The following is a 23,677-nucleotide window of genomic DNA, read 5'->3' as shown; positions in this document are numbered from 1 at the left end:
GCCACTTGGGAGGCTAAGGCAAGAGAATCGTTTGAACCCAAGAGTTGGATGTTGCTGTGAGCTATGATGCCACTGCACTCAACTGAGGGTGACAAAGTGAGACGGTCTCAAAATAAAAAAAAAAAAACTTTACTTAGTAATTCTCAGGTATTTGATGGCAAAAAAAGAAAAACATTCCTGTTTGGTGACATTACCAGCGACCATATGTTTGCACAGAAACAAAATAGGAATTAAATATTTAAACCTAAAAGAAATCTTATAGCAATCAAGTACTTCTGGAATTGACATGATGAAACTGAAGCTAAGAGAAGTCAACTGATCATTAGGTAGCAAGAGAAGTCAAGAAATTCTGCATAAATTCAAATAAAAACTTATGCTATCATTTACCATTCTCTAATACTACACAGCACTGCTGAAAACAGCAACTCAAATTAGATTTTCTCCATTTCTATATACATGTGTCAATATATACCACACAATATATATACTTCAAAAAAATATTGTAGTCCCAGCTACTTGGGAGGCTTAGGGAGGAAGATTACTTGAAATCAGGAGTTTGATGGCAGCCTGGGTAACACAGTAGACCTCTGACTTAAAAAAAAAAAAATTAAACTAAAGATGGTTCAAGAACCAATGGCAGTTATCAAAATAGATGTTTGCTGTACATTCAGAACGACTGGCCTAATTTAAATTTTGACTGATGTCCAAGAAAGCCACCTCATCTTAGCCACTTTCAATCTGTGCTCAAAATGCATTTCAACCTGCAGCAACAGTCAACTCACCAACCAAAATATAAGCCATCTTTTACACAGAAACAGGACTCCAAGGAATAAACTGGTTCACCTACACTCAAGATAACTGTCAGGCAAAAGACTCTTTTTTGTTTTTTTTCCTAAAGCAAATGAAATGCATATTTGCATTTTGAAAAATTAAGTATGAACTCAATCAAATACCCTTAAAAGTTAAACATTTATCAGGTCCTCAATGGAGATGCTTAGGAAAAGCTGAAAAGAACCAAATTCATACAATGGAGATACATTTTTAAATCACAGTAAAATTTCCCCAGAAGAAGCTTATCTACTGTTAGCATAAGCTGTGAACCGATAAACAACCAAGAACAAATTTGTCATAAGTTTCCCTTTAAGTGGCCTGTATATATACATTTATGTATATATTTAAGTTGTACCAAAAACTGCTTACAAATGGCAATTCCTGTGAAGATGATGATGAAGTTCCAGGTAATTCTAGCATGTTTCCTAATGTACTGGTGCTGGAGTCTGGATCATCCTGAAAAGATAAATTTATTGAATTTAATTGCTCTTCTATGGTAACGTTTGTATCTCCTAGTGAAAAAGGGGTTGGGAGAAGGGCTGCTTTTTCACTGCTGCCGTCCACTTCATTTCTTTGCTTATTTTTCTGTGTTTCAGTTTGAGGAGCTAATGGCAAGAATGGCGATTTGACTGCACCATGTCTACTCTCTGGTGTGCTGTCTTGTTCACTTCCCATGGCCACTTTTACACCATTCTCTGATTTAGGCTCATAATTGCAGGTGGCATTGGTCTGAGTTTTTTCCTCATAGATCTCCTCTATACTCTCATCCTCTGTGACTGGCTGTTCTGGGTCCATTTCAGAATCTACATCTGTATCGTCCACACAAGTAAAATTGTCAAAGTGCAGAAAGCCATTCTTGATAGTCTTTGTTACTTTTACCTGGAGTTCAGGGGAGTTATTACAGGAGGGTTCCTGTTTCATAGCAAGTGCTGTAGGACCACCAGGACTCAAGGAAGTGCAAACAATTGGCGACTGAGCTCTTGATTCACTTTTTTCAGGGTCTTGAAAGGATTCTGATCCATCAGCAGACCCATTTAAATACTCTACATTGATCATGGAGGCCAAATCCTGTAGTCTCCGCAGTGGAATGTAACAAGATGGAGAATCTTGTCCATAAGCATTTTGGGATGTTCCACTGGCAGTCGGTAACTGCATAGCACACCCATTAATTGGCTCAGAAAAATTGGATTGACCATTACCGAAAGGGCTGTCCTTGTCTTCAGGGACATCTAAGTTCACTGGATTGGAAAAGGGCAGCAGACAATTTCTTCTAGGTAGTTCACAGGTCTGATCCATCCTGGGCCAGCATCAACCTAGAATCCAAAAACAGAGCAGTTAATTTGAGTCAACAGGCCATCTGACTCTCCTCTTCAAAATGGCAGCCACTTCTCAAGGCCTAGTGGCCTCTATGCCTTTTTGCTGCACTTCCATGGGCGGAAAAAGTTCCCCTGACTGAAAATGCAAAAATGGCCTCGGTGAGCCTCCGCAAACTCCATATTCCCCAAGCTGAGCAGATCCTGCCACATGGAAACAGCCTGTCCCTTCTTCCTCCACCGCAGATTGGACACTTGGGCTGAACTAAAATTAAAATCCCTTTGCAGTCAAAATTCTCAAATCCCAACCAGAAATCGTCCTTCCTCTCCCCTGCCAGGGGTCCAGTGGCTGGAACTCCGGAAGGGAGGGGGCTGCGGGGTCTGAGGGGACCTCCCCGACGCTACACAAAAAGGTACCCCTCCTCCTTCCTGGCTCGCTCCGGCGCAGCGGTCACAATAGCGCTGCACCCTGTGCCCAGCCAGTGCCAGAGCCTTTGCAGCGGCCGTCGCCAGGCCGCAGGCTAGTCGGCCGAGGCGGGTGCACCCCAGAGCTCGCCTTCTTGACTGCAGACCTGTTCAGTCTGCAGCTACAGGGCCCAGAAGCCGGGACGCAGTAGGGCGATAAACGGGGGTGGCGGACGAAACCGAGTCAGGGCAGCAGCAGCTGCTTCAGCTTGACAAACATGGCTGCTGCCGACGCCGCCGCCGCCTGCCCAGGCCGCGCTCCTTCCCGCAGCCACGGCCGCACCTCCCGGCAGAGCCGATCTCACTCATCAATATTCAGCAGCAAGCAAAGTTTGCTGCGGGAGGGCAGGTGGCTCCGTGCTCCCCGGCCGGCTACCTGGGGTGAGGCGGAGGCCGAGGTGCTCACGGGCTGCCGGCGGAGCACGGGCCGCGCCGGGAGGAAGTTCGCGGCAGCCCGGCCAGCTAGGCCTGAGCCCGGCTGGTAGTGATGGAGGAGAGGGAGGGGACCCACGGCTGCAGCGCCGCGGGCCACCAACCCAGCACCGCGCCTTGCCCTCCCCCGAGCCCCTCACCTCACGGCCACCACCATCTTCCCCGCCCGGCCGCCTCCGCCCTCCTCCTACAGCCTGCCCGCCGCCCACCCCAGCGCACTAGTTACCGTGCCCCGCGCCCCCTCCCGGGCCAGCTGGGGGGAGGGGGTGACCCTCATTACACTGGGGCGCAAGCGGAACGGTGGGGAGAGAGAGGAGCCGCTCGCCGCACCCCCCTCCCCCCGCGTTTTTCTTCAAGGGAGAAGGCAGCGAGCGCGACCTGCCCCGGCCTATTCCTCCTCCTCCTCCGCCGCCGCCGCCGCCGCCGCCGCCGCCTCCTCCTCCTCCTCACACCCCCACCGCGCGCGCCCCCGCGGCGCGTGCAACCCAGCGCCTCGCACCGGCCCGCGTGCAACTGGGGCCCCAAGTGCGCGCACACCCCTTCCCCCACAGCGCGCGCGCGCTCCCTAGCCTCACTCTTCGGGGTTCAGGGCGGGTGAAGTCGGACTCGCGAGCGCGCCGCCCAATCAGCGGAGCTGCCGCAGCCGCCCCCTCACTCCCCTCCCCCTGCGGCCGACTCGCGGCCCGGGCCTACGGGCCGGACTGGCTGCCCGGGCGGGGTCTGAGGCGGGCTCCCCAGGGGCCTCGCGCGCCTCCTAGCAGTGTTGAGGCCTGCGGGCGTCGTGGGTGGCATACCGATCCCCTCACCTACCTCGGGGCACTGTGCGGGCCCCGTGTTGCACACGGCTCCAGCACCCTACCGGTCTCGAACCCCAAGCTAGGCGGTACCTGGCCCAACTGAGGCCTGTCCAACTTCCTCGCCAGCCCCGCGTCAGTCCCGGCCTCCATCTTAGGTTACAGTCCAGGCTCCCCATCTACTGGGCACCTGCCCTCAGCCCGCTTGGCTCGGCCCGAGGCCAAGACAACCCCCCTCCTGCCGCAGGGCTCACCTGGGGGCTTGGGCTGGGGTCTTCGAGGCCTCAGGCCCCGAGAAGGCGCGGCTGCAGGTGAACCCCCTGCCCGGCCGCACCCCAAACCCACACCACCACCACCACAGACCAAGCTGAGCAGGAAACAAAATGGAGGCAGCAGCTCGGGTCTGCCTACCCGAGCCAAGCCTGTGCAGCCCCAGGGCTCCCTCCTGCCGCAGGCTCGACGCCCGCGAGGCAGGGGGCTGGCTCCTCCGGGGCACCACAGGCAGCCGCCCTACTGCAGCGCAGATGGGCCGGGGAGTCGGCCCTGCGCTCCCCACAGCCCCTCGCCCGCCACCCCCTTCCCCTCCCCCTGTTTTTCTTCCTCCCCCCTGCCCGGCAGTGCGGGGTGAGCGGCTCCGGGGAGCCGGGTCGGGTTACCCGCCCGGGCACTGCCCGCTCGATCGTGGCCTCAGCGGGGGGATGAAGCCAGGCGACCCCAGCGCTGAGCCCACCTCCCGCACCCAAGCCGGGCTGCAACTTAACAGCTCGCCCGCACCTTGGCCTGCAGCCGTGCGGCCCCCGCCCAGTGAGGCCGAGTCCCCAGCCCCGGCACCGCTGGGACGAAGCTCCCTCACCACCCCTGAGCCCAAGGGTCCTCGCTGCCTCGGGCGGAGCGAGGGGAGCCCTGGGGGAGGGGTCCACTAATCCCTGCACCGCCTCCAGCGCCTAGTCTGGGTCTGGGCCTGACAAGGGGGCTCGGGCAGCGGGCGCCGGCGGGCGTAGGTAGGTGCGTGCGCGCCGGGTTCGGGGCCGGGACGGGCCGCGCCTCGCACCGCAGACGCTGCAGTTCTCGGCACCCAGGCAGATGGCCCTCTCGTGCCACCACCGCCCAGCGCAGGCCGCCGGCTTCTCAGCCCGGTTCCCCGGGGAGCGCGCGCCTTGCCCCTGCGGACCGGGTTTGGGACCCAACAGAACTACCCCTGGAGAGGGGACAGCCGGTCTGGCTTGGCCAAGCCTTCTGCCCTAACCCCCGGCCAGGGATGCCCCTCTTTTGGGCGGCCGGGACCTCATGGCCTGCGCCCAGCATCCGTACTCTGCAGCACCGACCTAGCGCAGCCGCGGCACGACCAGTATGCAAAAGACAGCGGAAGGGCAGGTTGTGAAACCCGGTCTGGGCCTGATCCCATGACTCCAGCCCCCCAGCTCTTTCCCCTAGCATAGACCCCTTAGATCCCTGGACTTGATCACCAGCAAGGAGCTCACCTCCGGAGCTATTTGGTCCCTAAAAGGCTAAGCGCATCCTGGCTGTTCACAAGAGAAAGTCACAATCGACCGCCATAAAAATTCCGCCTCCTCCAGAAAGCCTTCGGTGATTAGATTTGGAGTTAACTCCATCTCGAAGCCGAGGGCACCGCCCTTGAAAGCCACGTGACTACAATTCCTCCCGAGGCTTAGCAAATGTGCATAGTTATTACCCCAGTGGAGTGTTGACTCACAGTTCTGTGAGACCACCTGGGAGAAAGACACTTCGACGTTTTTGCTGTGCAACGTCAGTGCTAGGCTAGCTAAACTCCATCCTTCCTGCACCCAGCAACCCGCCCAGCAAGTATGGAGCTGGGGATGCCCCTATTCTTTCCTCTCCAAGGCCCACAGTCCAGTGATGGAGACTCCCACATAAACAGACGGTTAGGAGACCCCACAAGTGCTGGATGCAGGCCCTGCCAAGACACCAAGTGGGCTTTATTAGAGGGAAAGCACCTGCTGGAACCAGAGTGATGAGAGGGCTGTGATCCCACAGGCACTTCTACTGTTGAAGAAGAGACTGAAGTACTCTTAAGATTCCCAGATACAAAGTCAGGTTGGCAGTTTTCTATGTGTTAGGGTCAGCCAAAGAAGAGCTGAGTCTACACCCCAGGGTCTTACCTTTTTGTTCTGCTAAGAAGTCATCCCTGCTAACCCCAACAGGAGAAGCTCTGACTGGTTCCTTCTTCACACCTAAGAACTTGACCCAATCATTTCTGACTGTTACTCCTCTGCCAATTGTCCCAATTCATCAAGGTTCCTCCCAGTCCTTTACTATTCCACTAACCATCTTGAGGGAGCTGCCACTGGGTGGCCTTGAACAAGTCACTTAACAGCCCCAAGCCTCAGTTTCCTCACCTGTGGCTTCCAGGGGACTGGGCAGCTGTGAGGATCCTGTGGTAAAGAAATTGTTAGCAGCATACACTTAGATTTAGTTACAGATTGAGCACTTGATGAATGTTGAAATTTAATTCATTGCTTCATTCAGCAACCATTTCCTGCATTCCAGGAGGTGTACGGGATGCTCAGGAAACAAAGGATAAGATGTTGGCCTCAGGAAAAGACAGTTAAAGAAATTTACTGGGGCGGCGCCTGTGGCTCAGTCGGTAAGGCGCCAGCCCCATATACCGAGGGTGGCGGGTTCAAACCCGGCCCCGGCCAAACTGCAACCAAAAAATAGCCGGGCGTTGTGGCGAGCGCCTGTAGTCCCAGCTACTCGGGAGGCTGAGGCAAGAGAATCACTTAAGCCCAGGAGTTGGAGGTTGCTGTGAGCTGTGTGAGGCCACGGCACTCTACCGAGGGCCATAAAGTGAGACTCTGTCTCTACAAAAAAAAAAAAAAAGAAATTTACTGAAGTGTGATAGGTTGGGACTATGGTTCCTCCCAAAACTGACCCCTGTACATCACTCCCTTGCAAAACTCCTCTCTCCAACCTCTAGATCCCCTGGTAAAGGAATGAGGGCCATAGGGGGATTGGCAGTTGGGAATGATCTGGTTGCTAACAGGCCTGGAAGAGAAGAGTTGAACACTGGAGTAAACCTTCCCTGATACGACACCTAAAGGACCTCCCTACTTTAAGCACAGCAGCCACTCTGAAGCCTCCACATCCAGCAGCCCCTGGCTGAGCTTTTGGGTGCCATCACTAAGTTGAGGATATCTACAGGGCCTTATGTTCTCACAAGGACACTGACTCCTGAAGTAGGGGAAGATGGGATAGGGCTGTGTCCCTGTAGGGTTGGGCCCTGGAATGTAGACCTATCTTTTCCCTAGATGAAGTCTCAACTCAAAAGACTTTTTCTGAGCCTATCTCCCATCCTTAAGACTGAGAGAAGAATCAATAAATACTTGCAGAGTTTGTGCTGTATGTTGGACACAATGCTAGGCATTTGACACACAGTTCCTTTAAACTTTCACCAGCCCCATGAAAAATTGAAGTCCAAGTGAGTAAGCCCTTATATAAGGTCTTGGACCCTCAGCTCTTCACCTGGTGTGATTGGCCTCACATTTCTTTTTTTTTGTAGAGACAGAGTCTCATTTTATCGCCCTCGGTAGAGTGCCATGGCATCACACAGCTCACAGCAACCTCCAACTCCTGGGCTTCAGCAATTCTCTTGCCTCAGCCTCCCGAGTAGCTGGGACTATAGGCGCCCACCACAACGCCTGGCTATTTTTTGGTTGCAGTTCAGCCAGGGCCGGGTTTGAACCTGCCACCCTCGGTATATGGGGCTGGCGCCTTACCGACTGAGCCACAGGCGCCGCCCTGGCCTCACATTTCTTACTCTTAGACTCTTAGCTTGTACACCCTATAAATACTGTCTGTGAAAAACCCAGAGTGATGGCTCACACATAGGTGCTCAGGAATTTGAAAGTGGGGCAAAGTGAGATTACCTTAGCCCGAGCTTCTTCATTTGTAAATCATGTTTATTGATAATTCCCACCTTGCTGAGACAGATACCTGTTGGGACATTTGGCCAATGTACAGTGACCTATTTTTTCTTAGAACTGCCCCCTTTTCATTCATTAATAGACATTTTGTGGACTCCTCCCTAACAGCCTGGGGCGAAAGCAGGCAAATAATAAGACTGAAGATGGGCAGCGCCTGTGGCTCAAAGGGGTAGGTCAACCGCCCCATGTGCCAAAGGTGGCGGGTTCAATCCCAACCCCAGCCAGAAACTGCAAAAAATAAATAAATAAATAAGACAGAAGATAGCAGAATGCTGAGAGAGAAGCTAGAAGTCTTGGGGGAGCTGGAAGGTCCCCTGGAGAAGACTCAGGGGCAGTCCTTGAGGAAGTAACACCTACAGGGAATCCTGAAGTATACCCAGGAATAGCCAGAAAGGAAGGGGAAGAAGCAGAGATTCCAGTAGAAGAGCCAGAGCAATCCCAGGTTTGGGAGGAACTGACCACAGTTGAGAGTGGCCAGAAGCTAGTACATGTGCCAGCAGAGGTGATGAGTGCAATAAGAGACTCAGTGAGGATGGGGATGACCACAAGGGCCTGACCATGCAGTACTTTGTTGGTAAAGTTAAAGAATTTAGGCTTTATCTGGAAGTAAGTAGGGAACCATGGAAGATTATTATTTATTTATTTATTTGCAATTTTTTGGCCGGGGCCAGGTTTGAACCTACCACCTCTGGTATATGGGGCCAGCGCCCTACTCCTTGAGCCACGGGCGCCAGCTGGATTCATGGAAAATTAAAGAACAGGATAATGACATGATTTCATATGAACAGTAAAAAACTCACTCTTCCAGCAGTGTCCACAAGAAGCTGGTTCTTCCCTTGGAAACACAAACCAGTAAGGGCCCTTCTTCTGGGGGATGTTTCTTTCTTTTTTTATTTTTTTTTTTGCAGTTTTTGGCCGGGGCTGGGTTTGAACCCGCCACCTCCGGCATATGGGGCCAGCACCCTACTCCTTTGAGCCACAGGCGCCACCCAGAACACTGTTTCATTTAATCGTATGAGATGGGCACTATTGCCATCTCCATCTTCTAGAAAGGAAACATAACATGCCCAAGGCCAAATCCCTACCCCTTAACTCTCAGTTCTAGGTTTCTCCCACCAGACAAGAGCAGCATCTGCCTTCTTACTAATTGCCAGGATTGGGAAGTCACGGAGGTCTTAGATAATTAATCCCAAATGTAGCTTGTCTATACCATGACCATCCCTTCTGAAGGGTTCAGGAGCTGTGTCCTTCCTCTTCCCACCCAGTGGTTTCCCCAGAACTGAATCAGCCTTCAACTTAAGATCAAGAAAATCCTGGCCACATCTGAGACTAGATAGTTCTCTAGAAAAGTTTCCTTCTTGCCCCAAATACCATGGTTCTATTTGCTAACCTTAGCCCCAGCCCCAAGAGCTCAAGCTTTCTTTTTTTTTTTTTTTATTTTTGGCCGGGGCTGGGCTTGAACCTGCACCTCCGGCATATGGGACCGGCGCCCTACCCGTTGAGCCACAGGCGCCACCCGGAGCTCAAGCTTTCATCTTCAAGTTTTCTTCCTCTCAAGCTTCTTTCCAAAGTGGCCATAATTCCTGCCCTTCTGCCTTTATCACTTCCCCATCTGTCCAGTGCCAGGACAGGTCACATTCTATCCACACGTTCATACTAATCTCTAAGTCTTTCTCCTAACTCTGCCAGGCAGACTCTTTTTTTTTTTTTTTTTAAAGACAAAATTTCATTTTATTGACCTTGGTACAGTGCTGTATGGTCACAGCTCACAGCAACCTCCAGCTCTTGGGCTTAGGCGATTCTCTTGCCTCAGTCTCCCAAGTAGCTAGGACTACAGGCGCCCTCCACGATGCCCAGCTATTTTTATTTTGTAACAGTTTTTTAGCTGGCCCAGGCCAGGTTCAAACCCACCACCCTTAGTATATGTGACTGGCGCCCATAACCACTATGCTACGGGCGCCCAGCCCAGGCAGATTCTTAATCATACTTCTCAGGGCCCTTTAGAAGACTCCTCCTCTCAGGCCAGCAAGGTGAGTCATGCCTGTAATCCTAGCATACTGGGCAGCTAAGGCAGGAGGACTGATCTGAGCTCAGGAGTTTAAGATCAGACTGAGCAAGAAGGAGACCATATCTCTACCAAAAATAGAAAAATTAGCTGGGTGGGCACCTAGGGCACCGGCCCCATATACTGAGGGTGGTGGGTTTGAACCCCACCCCAGCCAAACTGCAACAGAAAAATAGCCAGGCTTTGTGGTGGGCGCCTGTAGTCCCACTACTTGGGAGGCTGAGGCCAAGAGAATTGCCTAAGCCCAAGAGCTGGAGGTTGCTGTGAGTTGTGATGCCACAGAACTCTACCCCAGTGCAACAGCTTGAGGCTCTGTCTCAAAAAAGGGAAAAAAAAAAAGGCTTGGCACCCATGGTTACGGTGTTAGCCACATACACTGGAGGCTGGCGGGTTCAAACCCGGCCCAGGCCTACTAAACAACAACAACAAAAAAAATTCTGGAAACTTGTTGTTTGTTTGTTTGTTTGTGATAGAGTCTTACTTTGTTGTCCCAGGCTAGAGGGGCCCTGGAGTCAGCCTAGCTCACAGGAACCTCAGACACTTCAAATGATTCCTTTTGCCTCAGCCTCCCATGTAACTGGGACTACATGTACTCTGCACAATGCCTGGCTAATTTTTTTATTATTTATTTATTTTTAGTAGAGACTAGGTCTCATCCTTGCTCAGGCTGGTCTTGAACTCCTGGGCAATTCCTCCTGCCTTGGCCTCCCAGCCTCTCAGAGTGCTAGAATACAGGTGTGAGCCACCACTGACTTTAGCTGGAACTTGTTCTCTTAGCCTGCTCAGAACATTCTAGAATATCTTCACATTCCCCCAGGGGAAAAACTTAAGCAAAAATCAGAATTACAAAACAAAGCTGCATAGAACAAAGGCAACTACCCCAAGAACGGTTAGTGGAGGAGGGCTTTTTCTAAAAGGCCTATGTAAACCATTTCCCTGTTGGCCTAGGTTTGCTGTTCCCTCTGTTTGGAAGACTCCCCTCCAAACTCTCCTTAGGACTCCCTCTGTCAATCAGCTCAGACAGCCCTCTCCAGCCCCTCCTTCACCTTGAGGAGCCCCTATTTGACCCTAGTCACTCTATCACATCTTTGTGTTGAATTGCCTTGTAGCTATAACTATTACCACTCTCTGAAATTACCTGATTGTTTTCCTATTTCTTTCTTTCTTTTCTTTTCTTTCTTTTTTTTTTTTTTTTTTGGTGTATGTGTGTGTATGCATGCTCTTGCTGGCCAGTGACTGTTTATTTTTAATTTTTTTTTTACGTTTTGCAGTTTTTGGCTGGGGCAGGGTTTGAACCTGCCGCCGGAGGCCTATGGGGCCGACGCCCTACCCCTTTGAGCCACAGGCGCCACCCAGTGACTGTTTATTAAAAGAATCAAGGGAGGGCTGAGTATGTGGCCTTCAGGCCTAGATGTGATTCATTGCATGGTAGATCACTAGGCCAATCACTGCAGCCAGCGCCTCAGTGGAGATCCAGGGTCCATTCCAGGTACTCTGATGGTCCACAACGACTGTGAATAGGGGTGGATGATTGAAATGTTTCTCTGAGCCTTCCTTAAGAGGTTATAGGACTCCTCATTGAAGAATCTGACCTTGTATGTGCCAGCGTGGACATTCTTGTGGTCCAGGCTCCAGGACATAGGGAATTATTTTGCACTAACATCAGCATAAAGAGCCATTGACCCTGTTCTTGCATGTCAGTGAGTTCTGCACAATGAAGACAGTTTCAGTGGAATGACAGTGGTATAGTAAAGAAAGGGTGATGTAGGGCTCCACACAGGACTCTACTGAGAAATAGGAGCGGCTGGACAGCAGGAGCAGTGCCAGGGTGGGGAGAGATGCCATTGCTTCTTCTCTACCAAAGGAAAAACTCTTTAACTCTTTTCATTGAGATATAATTCCTATACCATAAAATTCCCCCTTTTCCCTGGTAGAGTGCTGTGGCATCATAGCTCACAGCAACCTCTAACTCTTGGGCTCACACAATTCTCCTGTCTCAGCCTCCCAAGTAGCTGGGATTACAGGCCCCTGGCTATTTTTAGAGATGGGGTCTTGGGCAGCGCCTGTGGCTCAGTGAGTAGGGCGCTGGCCCCATATACTGAGGGTGGCAGGTTCAAACCCAGCCCCGGCCAAACTGCAACAAAAAAATAGCTGGGCGTTGTGGCGGGCGCCTGTAGTCCCAGCTGCTCGGGAGGCTGAGGCAAGAGAATCGCGTAAGCCCAAGAGTTAGAGGTTGCTGTGAGCCATGTGACGCCACGGCATTCTACCTGAGGGCGGTACAGTGAGACTCTGTCTCTACAAAAAAAAAAAAAAGAGATGGGGTCTTGCTCTAGCTCAGGTGACCAAAGTGCCGGGATTACAGGCGTGAGCCACTGTGCCCGGCCCTATTTTAATTTTTTTTAACTTATCTTTGTTGAGGGGTGTTAATATAAGGGTACATACAATTGGATTACATTGTTTGTATTTATTTGGTAGCATCCAAGTTGTAGTTTGTCCTTGACCTTCACCCAGGCAAGTAGATTTTAGTTATACTCATCATCCTAAAATGAAACCTCATGGCCATTAGCAGTCTTTTTCATTCCTTCCCTTCTTCTAGACCCTGGCTATCACTAATCTACTCTCTTTTCCTATGGATTTGTCTATTCCGGACACTGTATAAATGTAATTTATATAATATATGGCCTTTTAGGGCTGGGCATAGTGTTTGACGCCTCTAATCCTAGCCCTCTGGGACGCTGAGGTGGGTGGATCACTTGAGCTCACAAATTCAGACCACCCTGAGCCAGAGCAAGATGTCCTCTCTAAAAATAGCCAGGCATTGTGGCCAGGGCCTGTAGTCCCAGCTACTTGGGAGGCTGAGGCAAGAGAATCGCTTAAGCCCAAAGTTTGAAGCTGTTGTGAGCTGAGAAGCCACGGCACTCTACCAAGAGGGACATAGTGAAGCTCTGTCTCAAAAAAAAAAAAAAGAAAGGAAAGAAAGGAAGAAAGAAAGACTAATATTTGTTCTGTTTTCTTTTGGGGGGGACAGTCTCACTCCATCCCACACCTTCTGGAATACAGTGGGGGTGGCATCAACCTATACCTCACAACCTTAAACTCCTGGGTTCAAGCGATTCTCTGCCTCCTGAATAGCTGGGAATACAGGCCCTGGCCACAACACCCACCTAATTTTTCCATTTTTAGTGTAGAGACGGGGTCTCCCTTTTGGTCAGGCTGGTCTTGAATTCCTGACCTCACGCAATCCACCAGTCTTGTCCTCCCAGAGTGCTAGGATTATAGGCATGAGCTACCTCGCCTGGTGAAGGCTCTTTAGAATCTTCATAAAGACACTTACGTATTGGGCGGCGCCTGTGGCTCAGTCGGTAGGGCGTCGGCCCCATATGCCGAGGGTGGCAGGTTCAAACCCGGCCCCGGCCAAACTGCAACCAAAAAAATAGCCGGATGTTGTGGCGGACGCCTGTAGTCCCAGCTACTCGGGAGGCTGAGGCAAGAGAATCGCTTAAGCCCAGGAGTTGGAGGTTGCTGTGAGCTGTGTGAGGCCACGGCACTCTACCGAGGGCCATAAGGTGAGACCCTGTCTCTACAAAAAAAAAAAAAAAAAAAAGACACTTAGGTATTAATAGTCCCGTTTTCCAGATGAGAAATCTGAGGTTCAGGGAAGTTAAACAGCGGCCATAGGTCACATGGTGAACAAGTAATTTCATCTTGATTCCGTTTGCCTCCAAGCCTCAGCAAACACTGCTTTGGACCAGCGGAGAGAGGAGAACAAGGGCAGAGCTGGCAAAGCCTGCAAGCCTGCGAGAAGGAAGGGGATTTAGCACAAGGACACCGGGCCCCGGCATCCAGGACAGGAGGGCTCCTCCCTCTCCCCCCGGCCGGGGGAACCAGATCGTGGGAGGCCTAGCCTGAGACTCTCAGTTTCACACTAGCACGACCCAACGGGGCGCGCGTGGCAGGCACAGCCGCTGGGCGCCACGGATCGACGGGTTTCCACTTGGGGCCGCATTCCTGGGAGAGCGCCCCTGATTGGCCAGCTGGATCAGGTGGCTGCCGCAAGCCAACCAGCAGCGTCCGGTGCCTGGGTCGCGCGATCCTCTCTGGGGATTGTGAAGTCTTAGAAAAAGTGATCTTTGTACGCTGGCCACACGGAGAAAGGGCCGCTAGTTTTTACTAATGTCCAGATTATCCGAGATCCGGCTCGCGACCCTACTGGCCCTTTGTGACTGTTTATCTGAATTCACCACCTGCCCTGCCTCAGTGCTCCGTGGGGAGCGAGGACGAGGAGGACTGACCTGGTCCTCCTGGTGGGCTTGGAGTCCCGCCCTAATGCTTCCTTGGGGTTTTGTGCTTCTCTCGTCTCATTCTTTTGGAGAGCCAACCCTATCATGTCTTCTTGCGACTTCTGGGCTGTCTGCAAAGGTGTCTTTCTCAAGATTTAAGAGAAAATCCTCAAGTCCCCGGCAGCGAGGCCCTGCTCTCCTCCACTGCCCTGACCTGTCTTCCTCATCTCTCTCCTCATCCCCTTGCAGTGTAGCTTCAGAGCACCAAGAGAGCCACCCTGGCCAAATCTGGTGATGTTTCGTAATCACTGCTACTTTACTTCCGGCAGCATCTGACTCCTCTTTACCGTTTTGGCAGTGGAGAGGTTTCCAGGGCATGGTACTCTCACCTGGTTCCCTTCTACATCTCACAAGCCCTTCTCTATGTTTCCATGTCAGGGGCATGGCCCCTCTTTTCCCAGCAGATAGAAATGTCCTGGTATCCCATCCCAGGCTACTTTGCTTATTGCTCGTTTTTTTATTTGTTTGTTTTGAGACAGAGTCTCAAGCTGTCCCCTGGGCAGAGCGCTGTGGCATCAGCTCACAGCTACCTCAAACTCTTGGGCTCAAGTGATTTTTTTTTTTTTGTAGAGACAGAGTCTCACTTTATGGCCCTGGGTAGAGTGCCGTGGCCTCACACAGCTCACAGCAACCTCCAACTCCTGGGCTTAAGCGATTCTCTTGCCTCAGCCTCCCGAGTAGCTGGGACTACAGGCGCCCGCCACAACACCCTGCTATTTTTTGGTTGCAGTTTGGCCCGGGCCGGGTTTGAACCCGCCGCCCTCGGTATATGGGGCCGGCGCCTTACCGACTGAGCCACAGGTGCCGCCCTCAAGTGATTTTCTTGTCTCAGCTTCCCAAATAGCTGGGATTACAGGTGCTTGCCACAACGCCCTGTATTTTTGTTTGTTTGTTTGTTTGTTTTAGCAGGTCCAGGCTGGGGAACCCAGCCCTGGTCCATGTGACCGGTGTCCTAACCATTGAGCTACAGCGGCCCAGCCAGTTTTTCTATTTTTATTTTATTTATTTATTTATTTATTTGTTTATTTATTTATTGCAGTTTTTGGCCAGGACTTGGTTTGAAGCTGCCACCTCCAGCATATGGGGCCGGTGCCCTACTCCTTTGAGCCACAGGCACCGCCCAGTTTTTCTATTTTTAGTAGAGACAGGTCTCACTTTTCATCAGGCTGGTCTGGAAGTCATGAGCTCAAGCAATCCACCCGCTTTGGCCGCCTAGAGTGGATTACAGGGATGAGCCACTGTGCCTGTCTACTTTGCTTATTGTTTACCCATTCTCTCTAAGGGAATTCATCTACTCGTCACTTACATTGCCTAAATGCTAGCAATTCTGAATCTCAATCTCTAACCTATATATGTCCCATGGCTGCAAATTCACTACCTAGATGTCTCCTGGATACCTCAGGCTCAACATAGGTCATTCATTCAATAAATGTGTATTAAACTATGTGCTTATTTATTTATTTATTTATTTTTTTTTTTGTAGAGACAGAGTCTCACTTTATGGCCCTCGGTAGAGTGCCGTGGCGTCACACAGCTCACAGCAACCTCCAACTCCTGGGCTTAGGCGATTCTCTTGCCTCAGCCTCCTGAGTAGCTGGGACTACAGGCGCCCGCCACAACGCCCGGCTAGTTTTTGGTTGCAGTTTGGCCGGGGCCGGGTTTGAACCCGCCACCCTCGGTATATGGGGCTGGCGCCTTACCGACTGAGCCACAGGTGCCGCCCTATGTGCTTATTTATAATAAAAATATATTTTTAAGAGATTAAAATATTAAGGTATTTATATATATATACATATTTATTTATTGCTTCACACCAAGAGATTGAAAACAAAAGGTGTTTCATTACTATGTGCTGAATGCATGTAGAAAGTGTTTCTGGCATAGTGCTGGCCTGGAGGAAGCGCTCCATTAAAGTTAGCTCTCTCCCTCTTTTGCAGCAAGGAAGGCCTGGGAATTCAGTCTCAGGAGCCTAGGCTGGTTTGGGGGAGGGAGGGTTAAGACTGGGCAGCGCCTGTGGCTCAGTCGGTAGGGCGCCGGCCCCATATACCGAGGGTGGCAGGTTCAAACCCGGCCCCGGCCAAACTGCAACCAAAAAAATAGCTGGGCGTTGTGGCGGGCGCCTGTAGTCCCAGCTGCTCGGGAGGCTGAGGCAAGAGAATCGCTTAAGCCTAGGAGTTGGAGGTTGCTGTGAGCTGTGTGAGGCCACGGCACTCTACCGAGAGCCATAAAATGAGACTCTGTCTCTACAAAAAAAAAAAAAAAGAACACTAAGACTTCATCCCTCAGACTAGTTCCTCTCTGCCCTAGGGATGAGAATTGTCCTGTCATTTCACCGCCAGTTCAAAAGCTATAAAAATGACTTGAATTTCACAGAAAGAAAGCAAAAGTGAAAATTTTCTTTGTCCTAACATTCCATTCCCATGCACACCAATGATTTTTCAGCTTAGCAAAGAGCAGCACTATCCCTCCAACCCTGGTAATGGGGTCAGAAGGCTGAACTAGGACAGCTGGCCTAGAACAGGCAACTGTTGCAGCCAGACACCGATATACACAGATCAGAATTCAAATTCTGGTTGGGTGATCTTGGGGTAGTAATTGACTTCTCTGAAATTTCATTTCCATCTGTAAGTTGGAATACAATGGATTCTACCTCATGGAAGTGTTGTAGGGTGTCCCTGTATCTTAGGCTGATACTTGGCTTTTGTTCTGGCGAGGAGGGCGTAGCAGTGCTGGCATAGTGCACTGTCGCCACCATATGACTAGCTGAGTAATTACACGGGGGAGGTTCTCAGGCCCAGAAATGGTATCTGAAGACTGAGAAGGGACTCCCTGCTGCCAGTAGCGTCCTCCACTCTCCAGGATCCCTTAGGCTTCCAAGGCCAAAGCTGTCATCTTTGGGGGTGAGAGAAGCCCACCCTGGTCTTAAGGGATTAGCCGCGCCTTCTCTGACTCTAGAACCTTTGGTGGGTTCTCAATGTGGCATTCAAGGCTCCTCATAGCTGCTCTTTACTTAGAATTCAGTGTAACTTAGCCGGGCGTTGTGGCGGGCGCCTGTAGTCCCAGCTACTTGGGTGGCTGAGTCAAGAGAATCGCCTAAGCCCAAGGATTTGGAGGTTGCTGTGAGCTGTGTGAGGCCACAGCACTCTACCGAGGGCAATAAGGTGAAACTCTGTCTCTACAAAAAAAAAAAAAAAGAATTCAGTGTAACTGGGCTCCAGACCTGACCTAAGACACTATTTTCTCCTTCCTTCTCAGCCCTCCTGCAGCTCCCTTTGATCTCTCCCTGATTCAGGAGTATGAAGCACATTTCCCTAATGAGCATGGTAAGTTCCTGAGACAGTATTCATGTAAACAACTATTTATTGAGTGCCTACCGTGTGCCTGGTGCTGTCCTGGTGCCTTTTGGCCATTCATTCCACTTTTTTTTTTTTTTTTTTTTGAGACAGAGTCTCACTATGTCACCCTTGGTGGAGGGCCATGGTGTCACAGCTCACAGCAACCTCAAACTCTTGGGCTCAAGTGATTCTCTTGCCTCAGCCTACAGAGGAGCTGGGACTACAGGCACCCTCCACAGCGCCTGGCTACTTTTAGAGACAGGGTCTGGCTCTTGCTCAGGCTAGTCTTGAACGCAGGAGTTTAGGCAATCCACTTGCCTCTGTTTACAGAGTACTAGGATTACAGGCATGAGCTACGGCTCCTGGCTCATTCCACATATTCTTCTCAAACCCCCATTGCTCCATTTTTGCAGAAGAGAACACCAAGGCAGAGAAAGGTAAAGTGACCTACCCAAAGCACACAGTCATTGAGTGACAGAACCCTACTTGTAACTACTAGGCCACCTAGTATGGTGGGGAGGGCAGACAGACCCGGATTCAAATCCCATCTCTACCCCTCACAACTGGCTTCCCAACTTTGAATCTCAGTTTCCTCTTCTGTAAAATGGGATGGCAGCTCCCACAAGCCACAGGTGCTGGCTCAGAGAGACAGACAATGTTGGGGCACCTAATACCAGGGGGTGAAAGTGTGGGTGGGCAGTCTGTCAGAGAAGGCGGCCAGAGCTAGTGTGGGGCACACTGGGGTACACCAGGATCTTCACGGGGAGGTTAGGCAGAGAGATTAGGCTGGCACACTGCAGGTCTGTCCTCTGTCCAGGGAGACTACAGCCAAGGATGGGGAGCCCTAGCTTAGGACCTGGCCACCATGAAGTAGGGACACAAGGGCCTAACCCCTCATCATTTCTCTCCAGTGCAGCCCCTTCCTGCTCTCCTCAACTCTTCCCTCTTCAGTGCCTTTTCCGCTTGGCAGCCTCATGTAGACCTTTCCAAACATCTGGGCGAGGTGGCTCACACCTGTAATCTTAGCACTCTGGGAGGCTGAGGCAGGTGAATTACCTGAGCTCACAGGTTTGAGACCAGCCTGAGCCAGAGTGAGATCCATCTCTAAAAATAGCTGGGTGAGGCTCAGTGCCCGTAGCATAGTGGTTATGGTGCCCGCCACATGCCCTGAGGCTGGCGGGTTTGAACCCAGCCTGGTCCAACCAAACAACAATGACAACTGCAACAAAAAAAGAGCTGGGTGCTGTGGCAGGCACCTGTAGTACCAGCTACTTGGGAGGCTGAGACAAGAGAATTGCTTCAGTCCAAGAGTTTGAGGTTGCTGTGAGCTATAACACCACAGCACTTTACTGGGGAAGACAAAGTGAAACTCTGTCTCAAAAAAAAAAAAAAAAAAAGCACATTGGCCATGTCCTTTGCTGCTGAACACATTGTCCTTCCACTGTTCTTGAGGGCCTCAACCCTCCACCAGGGCCTGTGGGATCAGTTACCATAGCCTTGCCAGTTCCATTACCCTCTCTGGTCTTTACCCCTCTTCCATCTCCTGGAATACATCTTTGGACTGTGCACACACTGTTCCCACTGCCTGAGAAAATTGTCTCCTCCCTGGTTAATGTGGAGGTGCTGGAAAGTCTCCTCATGGGGCAGGAGTCGGGAATTTGAGACCTGAAAGAGGAGTAGGAATTTGGAAGAACAGTAGAAAGGGGGAGAGTGCTCTAGGAAGAGAGAACAGCCTGTGCAAAGGGTCAGGGACAGCCCAGATGAGGGCCTACAACATGGGGACTGGGAGATGTAGAAATTGAAACTAATGAGAATGAGGCAGTCTGTTATATGCCTGGGTCAGATCTTGAAGGCCTTCTGTGCTGTGTTAAGGGGCTTGGAGATAATTCTTTTTTTTTTTTGCAGTTTTTTTTTTGGCTGGGCCTGGGTTTGAACCAGCCACCTCCCGCATATGGGGCCAGCGCCCTACCCCTTTGAGCCACAGGTGCCGCCCAATAATTCTTTTTCGTCTTTGAGACAGAGTATCACTTTGTCACCCTTGGTAGGGTGCCATGGCCTCATAGCTCACAGGAACCTCAAACTCTTGGGCTCAAGTGATTCTCTTGCCTCAGCCTCCCAAGTAGCTGGGACTACAGGCGACCACCACAATGCCCGGCTCTTTTTTTGTTGCAGTTGTCATTATTGTTTAGCTAGCTCAGGTGGGGCTCGAACAAGCCAGTCTTGGTGCATGTGGCTGGCTCCGTAACCACTGTGCGATAGGCGCCAAGCCTGGGCCCTTCTTTTTGTTTGTTTGTTTAGCAGGCCTGGGTCGGTTTCAAACCCAACACCCTTAGATGGGGTGGTGCTCTAACTATTGAGTTACAGGCGCCCAGCCAGCTTGGAACTAATTCTGAGGGCAGGGAGTAGTTTTTTTTACGTTTGTTTTTTGAGACAGAGTCTCATTTTGTCATCCTTGGTAGAGTACTATGGCGTCACAGCTCACAGCAACCTCAAACTCTAGGGCTCAAGCGACTCTCTTGCCTCAACCTTTCGAGTAGCTGAGAGTACAGGCACCTACCACAACACCCAGCTATTCTTTTTTTAGAGAGAGAGTCTCACCGTATCATCCTTGGTAGAGTGCTGTGGCGTCACAGCTCACAGCAACCCCAAACTCTTGGGCTTAGGCAATTCCTTACCTCAGCCTCCTGAGAAGCTGGGACTACAAGTGCCCGCCACAACGCCTAGCTATTTTTTTGTTGCAGTTTGGTGGGGGCTGAGTTTGAACCTGCCACCCTCGGTATATGGGGCCCGTGCCTTACTCACTGAGCCACAGGCGCCGCCCCAGTTATTATTTTTTTTTAAGAGACAGGGTCTTGCTTTTGCTCAGGCAGGGCCTGATCTTGAACTTCTGAATTCAAGCAATCCATCTGCCTCAGCCTCCCAAAGTGCTAGGTGTGAGCCACTGCCCCCAGCCCCAGGGGAGGATTTTGAACAGGGGCAATTACAGTTTTGCCCATCAGTGATTTCCCTGAGGAAGGTGGAGAATGGCTAATCAGCACCATTCTGAAAATGGTGCCCAGAGCAGGACAGTCTTCTAGGAATGACCTGATCACCACCAGCAGGTGAAGACATTCCTTCACAGGGCCCCCAGCTCAGACTTGCAGCCCACACTAGGCTAAAGGAGAAGGCTGCGCTTCCTGTAGCTGCCAGTAGATGGCACCAACACCCAGCATGTCCCCTCCAACTCTGCCTCTACCTGAGATGAGCCTCCCAGGGCAGCCAGACCAGATGAGAAAAGGAGAGGAAGGTGCCGCGCAATGGCTCACGCCTGTAATCCTAGCACTCTGGGAGGCCGAGGCAGGAGAATTGCTTGAGCTCAGGAGTTTGAGACTAGCCTGAGTAAGAGTGAGACTCGTCTCTAAAAATAGCTGTGTGTATTTCATATGAAAGCTATAACCCAATTATAACCTAAGAATATGGAGAAAGGGGAAAGGGAGGGGAGGAGAGAGGATGGGCAGAGGGAGGGTAATTGGTGGGATCACACCTACAGTGCATCTTACAAGGGTACATGTGAAACTCACTAAATGTAGAATATAAATGTCTTAACACAATAACTAAAATGCCAGGAAGGCTATGTTAACCAGTTTGATGGAAATATTTCAAATTGTATATAAAACCAGTGCATGGTGCCCCATGGTTGCATTAATGTACACAGCTATGATTTAATAAAAAAAAAAAAAAAGTTGTGTGTTGTGGCTGGTGCCTGTAGTCCCAGCTACTTGGGATTGCCTGAGCCCAAGAGTTTGAGGTTGCTGAGAGCTATGATGCCACGGCATTCTTCCTAGGGTGACAAAGTGAGACTCTAGGTCAAAAAAAATAAAAACAAAAAACCTCTCTGATCTTCATTCCCTATTCTTTTTTTTTTTTTTTTTTTTGTAGAGACAGAGTCTCACTTTACGGCCCTCGGTAGGGTGCCGTGGCCTCACACAGCTCACAGCAACCTCCAACTCCTGGGCTTAAGCGATTCTCTTGCCTCAGCCTCCCGAGTAGCTGGGACTACAGGTGCCCGCCACAAAGCCCGGCTATCTTTTTTTTTTTTTTTTGAGACAGAGTCACGCTCTGTCCCTCTGAGTAGAGTGCCATGCCATCATGGATAATAGCAGCCTCAAACTCTTGGGCTCAAGTGACCTTCTTGCCTCAGTTTTTCTAGTTTTTTTTTAATACAGATAGGGTCTCATTTTTGTTCAGGCTGGTTTCCAACTCCTGAGCTCAAGCAATCTAGTGGTCTTGGCCTCCTAGGGTGCTAGGATTACAGGTGTGAGCCACTGTGCTGGGCCTCTCATTCCCTACTTTTTTTTTTTTTTGTAGACACAGAGTCTCACCCTACCGCCCTCAGTAGAGTGCCATGATGTCACAGGACTCACAGCAACCTCCAGCTCCTGGGCTTCTGCGATTCTCCTGCCTCAGCCTCCCTAGCAGCTGGGACTACAGGCGCCCGCCACAACGCCCGGCTATTTTTTGGTTGCAGTTCAGCCGGGGCTGGTTTTGAACCCGCCACCTTCGGTATATGGGGCCGGCGCCCTACTCACTGAGCCACAGGCGCCACCCTCATTCCCTATTCTTATCACACTGTCCCCAGACAGTCGTACTAATAGTTTTGTACATATTCTTGGCTGTTCACAGACCCCATCATAGATCACTGCAGCCTCAAACTCCTTGGTTCAAGCAGTCCTCCTTCTTTAGCCTCCTTAGTAGCTGGGACTTACTTGCCATCACACTGGGCTCATTCTATTTCTCATCCTTTCTACTCAACACCGCGTCTCTGAGGTCCCATCTGTGGCTGTGTGTCCATTGAGTCCTCTACAATTTTGTTGATCTGTTTCCCAGTGACAGACTCCAGATTGCACCCAACCCCTCCTCTGACCTTCTCTTTATGGTCATGTGTGAGGATTTGGGGGGAAGGTGTAATAAATTCACGGCAAAATGGCCAGATCATAGAGCAGGTGTGTATGTATATAATTAGCTGGATGCTCCCAGATGGCTCTGGGATGTCTCCACCTCCAGACCAGGAAAGCCTGTCTTACCTGGGTCATCACAAAAGTTTTGAGATACACAACAATCAAGAAATATCAAATCCTTTCAGAAAGAAATAAATGAAGCCCTCCCAACAACACCGATAAGCCAAACAGGTTGACATTCACAGGAGAATCTTTTTTTTTTTTTTTTTTATTTGGCCGGGGCTGGGTTTGAACCCGCCACCTCCGGCATATGGGATCGGCGCCCTACCCGCTGAGCCACAGGCGCCGCCCCACAGGAGAATCTTAAAGGACGCTGTTAACTGTGTATATTGGAAGTAAAATAATGGACCATAGCACGTTCTGTCTCAGAACTTTCATAGTGACTTATGTATCCCTGACAATACCTGACATTCTTCAGCTTTAGTTTTCTACCTTTTGCCAGTCTGATAGACATAAAATGAGAGTATCCCTCAGATTATTCTCAAGTTTCAGGATCTCCTCAGAAGCTTGTTTGCCCCTGGGCTTCCTCCTCAGTCATTTACCTGGTCAGGCCCTGTCTCTATTTATATTTCGAGGTGCCTGTCTTTTTTCTTCTGGATTTTCAGGAGTTTCTAGATATTGGTCTCTGTATCCTATGGTGTCCTTGACACAGTGTGGAGGAGTTCTGGTTTACAAGCAGACACCCTAACCTGGAGGTCCCTCAAAGGCAATGACAGTCATGAGCCATATCTGGGTAACCAGCCTACATCACGGCTGGGTCTCAAGTCAGAAGATGGAAAGAGGGCTGATGTTCCCTCTATGGGAACTCTGGGGCTTATGATTACAGTCCTCTCAGGAAGCAAAGTCCTGAGACGTTGGGGGCCACCGTCATAGCTCCTAAAAGATTTTTGGGGGCTTTTTTTTTTGAGTCTCACTATGTCATCCTCGGTCAAGTGCATCACAGCTGATAGCAACCTCAAACACTTGGGCTCAAGCAATTCTCTTGCCTCAGCCTCTCAAGTAGCTGGGATTACAGGCGCTCATCACAATGCCTGGCTATTTTTTGTTGCAGTTGTTATTTTTTTATTTTTTTTTTTTTGTAGAGACAGAGTCTCACTTTATGGCCCTCGGTAGAGTGCCATGACATCACAGCTCACAGCA

The 23,677-nt window shown here is 50.7% G+C and overlaps 1 protein-coding gene and 1 pseudogene across 8 annotated transcripts in view; both read right to left on the bottom strand.

The window, feature by feature from the left end:
• The window catches only part of NSD1 (nuclear receptor binding SET domain protein 1), a 209,858-nt gene extending 205,632 nt beyond the window's left edge, over positions 1-4,226 (bottom strand). For 2 of the 8 annotated variants that reach the window (XM_053566376.1, XM_053566378.1), the window contains exons 1-2: positions 4,090-4,226; positions 1,201-2,144 (exon numbers count right to left, since the gene is read on the bottom strand). In XM_053566376.1, coding sequence (XP_053422351.1) covers positions 1,201-2,127 — 927 coding nt within the window. In that variant the 5' untranslated portion in view covers positions 2,128-2,144; positions 4,090-4,226. Of the gene's footprint in view, positions 1-1,200; positions 2,145-2,716; positions 2,771-3,267; positions 3,526-4,089 lie in introns of those variants that run through there. The other 6 variants (XM_053566381.1, XM_053566379.1, XM_053566380.1 and 3 more) reach the window with 6 other exon arrangements.
• A 7,046-nt stretch (positions 4,227-11,272) lies between these two features.
• On the bottom strand, positions 11,273-14,523 carry LOC128568578 (translocon-associated protein subunit delta-like; annotated as a pseudogene).
• Positions 14,524-23,677: the final 9,154 nt, after the last annotated feature.

This window comes from Nycticebus coucang, chromosome 17, assembly GCF_027406575.1.
Source record: "Nycticebus coucang isolate mNycCou1 chromosome 17, mNycCou1.pri, whole genome shotgun sequence".
Classification (NCBI taxonomy): Eukaryota; Metazoa; Chordata; class Mammalia; order Primates; family Lorisidae; genus Nycticebus; species Nycticebus coucang.
This window is presented reverse-complemented; position numbering and strand designations above follow the sequence as displayed.